The 6,785-nt window shown below is 34.0% G+C and overlaps 1 protein-coding gene across 2 annotated transcripts; it reads left to right on the forward strand.

The window, feature by feature from the left end:
* The first annotated feature begins 3,134 nt into the window (after positions 1–3,134).
* On the forward strand, positions 3,135–6,742 carry LOC107485079 (uncharacterized). Of its 2 annotated transcripts, none has more exons than XM_016105606.2 (5): positions 3,135–3,872; positions 4,113–4,375; positions 4,533–4,670; positions 5,724–5,972; positions 6,238–6,742. In XM_016105606.2, exons 1-5 carry the CDS (start codon positions 3,266–3,268, stop codon positions 6,349–6,351), a joined length of 1,371 nt encoding a protein of 456 aa, XP_015961092.1. In that variant the 5' UTR covers positions 3,135–3,265; the 3' UTR covers positions 6,352–6,742. The 2 variants fall into 2 exon arrangements, with proteins under 2 accessions (XP_015961092.1, XP_015961093.1); XM_016105607.3 differs by having other exon boundaries at positions 5,733–5,972.
* The last annotated feature ends 43 nt before the right edge of the window (positions 6,743–6,785 follow it).

Here is a 6,785-nt window from a genome sequence, read left to right on the forward strand (position 1 = left end):
ATAACAGATCATATGACACCTGATATACACAAGTGGATATTAACAAAATATGTTTATGAATTTGGATCAAATTAGTTCCTATTCCAATTTATTTAAACCATAAATTCCCTCCCCTCTCAAAAAAAAATGTAGACATTTATCCATTGCATGAGTATCATTACTTGGGGAATGAAAAAAAATAAAAAAAGTATTTGGACTCATTTTTTTTCATTCTCTCTCTCCTTTCTCTCTGCATATTTTCTTTCTCATTTTTTTTCTTAAACACAAATAACGAACATGAACACAAAAAAGCACAATTATATATAAACTTTATGTAAAAAAAAAGTTATAAAAAAATATATAAAAAAAAACAAAGAAAAACAACTACAACTACTCCATCATCAACAATAGTAATGAAGTAATTATTGAAGGAGAAGGAAAAAGAGAATCACAAGAAGAATATAAAGTCATTATCACCATCAAAGATATCATAAGAGCTTGAAGCACTAAATAATCTTATACCAATTAAGAATCTTATAATTCTTCTTGTTGCTGGATATTTCGTTCGTACACATCTTCTCTTTGTTTCTCGAGTCTACAGAGAGTTACAGACAGAGTTCGAAAAGGTCAAATCTTTGATGATTCTATCATACATGATTGAGTTGCGAAAACTTCTGGATGGGTATCTTACATCTGAACTGAATTCTTTCTGGTTAAAGAATCTCTTTCTAGTTGCTCTGGAACAATTAGGAGATTTTCTAGAAGAAATACGGGATTTTACTTCTGGCGGCAACATGCTAGGGGGATGGTGGTCCCGCTTATGGGGTCAAATCAATACGTTCTAAGAAGAAATATTGGAATCTCTTCGATCTCATAAGTATCATACCAAATCCCATCAATCGAATCACTTTTTCGTATTAGCTTTATGTTTTAAATAATGTTCTTTTATTTTTTTATTTATTATGAAAAAAGAAAGAGAAATGAAAAAATATTTGTGATGGTAAATTTTTTTAGGCATAAATTTTTTAATATTAACTATAAAATTGTACTTAGTAGTCTGTTTATTCTCTTCTTATATTATTTATTTATTTGTAATTAAATGTTTACCTTAATTGTTTGATTTAGACGAAGAAAAATTTAAGATAAAAATATTAAAGAATAGGATGATGGAAATTTGGAAATCATGTAGAGAAAATTTAGAACAATTTTTCTTATCTTGGATTTTGCTTTTTCAATTTTTCTTCTTCCGCAATAATAATAGTAATAGATTGAAGTAAATAAAAATAGCAATTAATTTGATCTAATTTTATAAACATATCTTATCAATATTTATTTATGTATATCAGATATTATATGATTTTATGTGATCAATCGTTAACGCAAACTACTAATTTATTAAAGAAGAATAAAACATAACTAATTTAATTAAAAAAATCATTAAATGACAAATTTGATCATTAGTTTATTTTAAAATAGCGCTAACAAGTTTTAGAAACAATATCATTAACTAAATACTATAATGATCCCTTAGATTTAGAATTTTTACCAATTTAATTTCTAAAATTTCAATTGCAATATTATGATTTTTGAAATTAAGTTCTAAGCACTATAGTGATTCCTCAACCTCTCGTAGATGCTAACTCTTCAAACTCATCATTGTCATTGCTTAGGCTATGTAGAAGGTGCTAATTCATCACTATGGGAGTGCAAGTTTTGAGTTAATTACCAATTTGATATTCAAAAAATTTAGACGCCGAAAAAAAGAATTTTAAAAGATGTTATCGATAAAATAATTTTTAAATTATTTAAAAATTGATAAAAATAACTAATAATATTATATTTTTTAATAAATAACAAAAGAACTTTTTTGTTTAGCAAATAAATTATCTATTTAATCCGAATTTTTGTTACAATATTTTAATAAATATTTTGAAAATACAAAAAAAATTCGGAACAAAATTTCATTTTTAGAGCTTTTATTTTTTAAAATAATGTAATTATTCACAATAAAGTACTTTTTAAAAATAATTATTTGACATAAAATGTGTTATATTTAAATTAAAAAATATTTTATTTAATTTTAATGTAATCCGATAATAAAATTAATGTTAAATAATTAATGTTAATGTTATATCAAACATTGGCTATAGTCACCTATATTGTAAGAAAATTCTCCTCGATAATAGAAAAGGTTGGTTATATAAATTGTTCATATCTAAAATTAAATTTCGTTAATTATTTAACATTAATTTTAGAGGAGTGCTACACATACAAGTCTTTTTGACTTACAAGTCTTACAAGTTACTAGGCCTTTTAATGCGTTATTCAACGTTTTCTGTTTTCAAAGCGCTACACTCAGAACGATTTTTCTTCTTCTTCGTTTTTTTTTCGATTTTCATGTGAAATCGTTTTGAAGAAGAAGCAGCAGAAGATGAGGAGAAAGAGAAAGAGTTCTGAATTATGCAACGAATTTTGGGTGTATTTCTTAAATACTTTGGGTGTATTTTTCGTAATCCTTTGGGTGTATTTCTATAATCATTTTGAAGATAATGGAACTTCAGAAATACACCCAAAATGATTACAGAAATACATCCAAAGAACTACAGAAATACACCCAAATTGTTACAGGAATTCACCCAAACGATTATAGAAAATACACCCAAAGGATTTAAAAAAATACACCCAAAATTCGTTAAAATACATCTTATGCATAATTCATAACTCTTTCTCTTCTACTGCTTCTTCTTCTTCAAAAACGATTTCACCATGAAAAATCGAAAAAAAAGATAAAACAGAGAGAAAAGAACGTGTAAATGAAGAAGAAGAGGAAGACGATGAAGAAGAACGTGCAGAAACGAAAGAAAAGGAGAAGAAGAAGAGTAAGAGGAAGAAGGACGTGTAACAAGAAAAAGAAGAAGAAGGAGAAAGAGAAAGCAAGAAACGAAATAAAAGAAGAAAGAGAAGACGAAGAGGAAGAAGAATGGTTGGAAGCGTGTTTTAAGCGTTAGTTTTAATTAAACTTGTAAGGCTTACAAGCCTTAATCGCTTGTATGCGAAGAATTACTCTAAAAATACATTAAAATTAAATAATTTTTTTAAAATTTAAATAAGAGCCTTCAAAAATCAAAATCAAGTAAAATTAAATCCATAGATACCAATGTAGTAGTACACCCAAAAAGGATGCAAAGAACACTGCGGTGACGTGAACTCGATTAGAATTTGGACCAAACTAGGGAAAGCAATTTAGTCAGAGCAGAGAGTGAGGTGATCAGACTGCGTGAATACGATGATGGAATCCAATACCAGAAGCATCCCACGCCTACCAATCCTCCTCCTTCTTCTTCTACTCTCCATAGCAATCACCACTCAATCATCATCGTCATCAGAATCAGAAAGCATCATATCGCGCTTCCAGCAATACCTCCGAATCAACACGGCCCACCCCATCCCTAACTACCACGAAGCAGCCAACTTCTTGAAATCGCAGGCCGACTCCCTTTCCCTCCAATCCCAAACCATCGAGTTAGTCAACGCCAAGCCCATCGTCCTCATCAAGTGGCCCGGCTCCCAGCCCGACCTCCCCTCCATCCTCCTCTACTCCCACACCGATGTCGTCCCCGCCGAGCACGACAAGTGGGCCCACCATCCCTTCGGGGCCCACATCGAGCCCGATAACGGCCGCATATACGCCAGAGGCTCCCAGGACATGAAGTGCGTCGGTATGCAATACCTCGAAGCCGTCCGCCGCCTCAAGAACTCAGGCTTCCAACCCCTTCGCTCCGTTTACCTCGCTTTCGCCCCCGACGAGGAGATTGGCGGCCACGACGGCGCCGAGAAGTTCTCCCAGTCCGAGATTTTCGACCAGCTCAACGTTGGCGTCGTGCTTGATGAAGGTAATTCAATTCAATTCAATTCAATTTAAATTTGTGGCATCAGAACTCGTAATTGGTTGATAGATTAGGCGACACGGGTTAGGGTAGTATGCATGAGGTTCTAGCCTTCCAGGTTCACTTCAAATTTCAAACTTCATATTCCTATTGTAATCAAAGTAATTCGACTCAAATTCATTGTGAAAGGACTAGTAATTGATTGATAGATACGTACATACATGTAAATGTGGTGTTGGGCGGCAGGGTTGGCGTCGCCGGATGAGAAGTACAGGGCGTTTTATGCTGAGAGGTGCCCATGGTGGTTGATAATTAAGGCTGTTGGGGCGCCCGGGCATGGAGCCAAGCTCTATGACAACTCTGCCATGGAGAATCTCTTGAAGAGTATTGAGAACATCAGAAGGTTCCGAGCCTCGCAGTTCGACCTGGTCAAGGCTGGATTGAAGGCCGAAGGGGATGTTGTTTCTGTTAATATGGTCTTTCTTAAGGCTGGAACTCCTTCCCCGACGGTAAGTCTAGTGATGCGTCATACTTGTATGGATGTAGTGAATTTTACTTTACTTTTCTTACCACTGCTGACTTTGGTAAAAGGAATTGTTATTTGGTGTTTTTGAAGATCTAATCTGATGTATCATTGTATTGTATCTGCCATGTGGTGTCATACAGGGATTTGTCATGAATCTGCAGCCATCCGAAGCAGAGGCTGGATTTGATATTAGGGTGCCACCAACTGCTGATCCAGAATCACTGGAGAGACGAATTGCTGAAGAATGGGCACCTGCATCGCGAAACATGTCATTCAGTGTAATTTGCTATTTGTCCGCTCTTTGCTTTATATTAACTGCCACATGAATACACTTGCTACTTTCATGGTTCATGGTTAGATCCAAAAAAAAAAGAAATTAGTCAAATAAAATTGATCTGCTGAAAATTACCATCTTTGAAAGAGCCTTAAAATGTGGAGGAGTTCATTATAAACTAGAAGTTTTATAGAAATGTCGATTATTCTGAAATATGTAGGTAATACAACTTAAAAAGCCTCCTAAAGACGAGAAACAAAACCACCAAACTTTTTTTTACTTTATTTTACATAGTATATAAACGTTATTGCTGAGCATTCATCTATTGGCTTGCAGTTTTGAATGGTTATATAATAGTTATTTGGTAATTAACAACCGTATTCTTGGTTTTTGTTAATTGAAGTATGCTGTGCCTGTGCATTATTTGTTACAAGTCGTGTTATGTGTTAGGAAGCTCTCCTCCGTGACAGTTGATTCAATTTTATTTTTCTCACCAAATTCAGAGTGCTTCAAGCTTCTGCCTTCTGCAGCTGCTTTCCTTATTTGATTTGTGTATGTATGTGCGGGAGGGTGCCTTTACATCATATATACTTCAGTTGCCTATTTGTTGACATTGCTTTGTGATTACTGTGGTCAGCTTTTTGCTTATGTTCTATAACAAATAGGAAAAAATTATAGACCAAAATGAAATATGTCAATATTAATAAATCTATGATTGTTTTGACCTTTAACTGTTCCAAACTAAATGGAAGAGCCGAAGGCTTCCAGGTATGTTGCTAGAATGATAAAGGGAGGAAAACAGAAAGCTGCATGTTAAATTTTATTTTATTATATTATTATTATTATTGTGTCAACCTGTAAGTTAAATTTTAAAACTACTTATCAGCATCCCCTTTTTAAAGGTCATGATATGTACGAGAATTATTGGAATGGACTTTAAAGGGATAGTTGCAAACTGTCACTCTGCTTTGATTAGCAATGGCCATATGTGTGAAAACCTGATCGATTGTTTACATGCCATTTGAGTTTTTAGAATATGTTAATTAATATCTTGTAGCTTGGACAGTTCAAACAGAAGGTATCTGTGCATGATAAGTTTGGAAAACCAGTTCTCACAAAAACTGACAATTCCAATCCATGGTGGACTCTGTTAGAGAATGCCATCGAAAAGGCTGGTGGAAAACTTGGTAAGCCAGAGGTCTTTCCTGCCTCCACCGATGCACGCTACTTCCGTGACCGTGGATTGCCAGCAATTGGGTTCTCACCTATGGCAAACACCCCTATTCTACTCCATGATCACAATGAGGTGATTCCTTTAGGTTTGATCATTTTGCTATTATTATGCTTATCTGCACAAGTGATACCATCATATGCATATATATATATATATCTCCCCTTATTTAAATCCGAGGCTTGCTTTAAGCCCTTATAAGGGTTTTTTGAAGATGTATAAGGGTTTTTATGAAGATGAGATGCATTAGCCCTATAATAATAAAAGTTCTCACTCTGTATTGTAACTACAATGTTTTGTTGTTTATCTTTGAGTTGAGCATTATTTTTGCTTTTTGCAGTTTTTAAGCAAAGATGAATACTTGAAAGGAATAGAGATCTATGAGTCGATAATAAAGGCGTATGCATCCTTCGAAGGTAATGGAAGTGATGGAGGTTCCAGAGATGAGTTATGAGCAACTCATGTCATGTGGCACTTTCCACTCTCCATGACCACTGTCTTTCTGCCTTCTCCGTCGTGTAACATTAAGTTTATTGAGTAATATCGGTCTGAGATAATGACATGATAGCCAAATGACTCTGCTAATATTTTCAATGATTTGCCCCAAGCATCCTTGGACCTTGGAGAAGACTGTTCCATACAGTTACATGTTCTGAGGCTTTCCAGCTCAAGAGTGTTACTTTGTGCTCAAAACTCAAAAGGGCGTTTTCAACTCTGATATTTATCCTCACAAGGGCTATTGTCTAGATATAGTATATACTCAAAATGTTATTTCAGCGTTCTGTCTCTGTATTGGGTTCCCTGTGATTATATTTTCGGTTTATGCATCTGCGTTTTCATGATAATGGACTTCTTTTTTTTTTTTTTTTTTTTTTTTTTTTTTTTTTT

Source organism: Arachis duranensis, chromosome 4 (genome assembly GCF_000817695.3).
Source record: "Arachis duranensis cultivar V14167 chromosome 4, aradu.V14167.gnm2.J7QH, whole genome shotgun sequence".
In the NCBI taxonomy this organism is placed as follows: Eukaryota; Viridiplantae; Streptophyta; class Magnoliopsida; order Fabales; family Fabaceae; genus Arachis; species Arachis duranensis.

What these genes read in the sequence shown, in the direction of transcription:
- LOC107485079 (XM_016105606.2), top strand. Translation starts at nt 3,266, where the DNA reads ATGATGGAATCCAATACCAGAAGCATCCCACGCCTACCAATCCTCCTC. An exon ending in TGGCGTCGTGCTTGATGAAG is followed by an intron (nt 3,873 to 4,112) that starts GTAATTCAATTC and finishes GTTGGGCGGCAG; the next exon opens with GGTTGGCGTCGCCGGATGAG. An exon ending in CTGGAACTCCTTCCCCGACG is followed by an intron (nt 4,376 to 4,532) that starts GTAAGTCTAGTG and finishes GGTGTCATACAG; the next exon opens with GGATTTGTCATGAATCTGCA.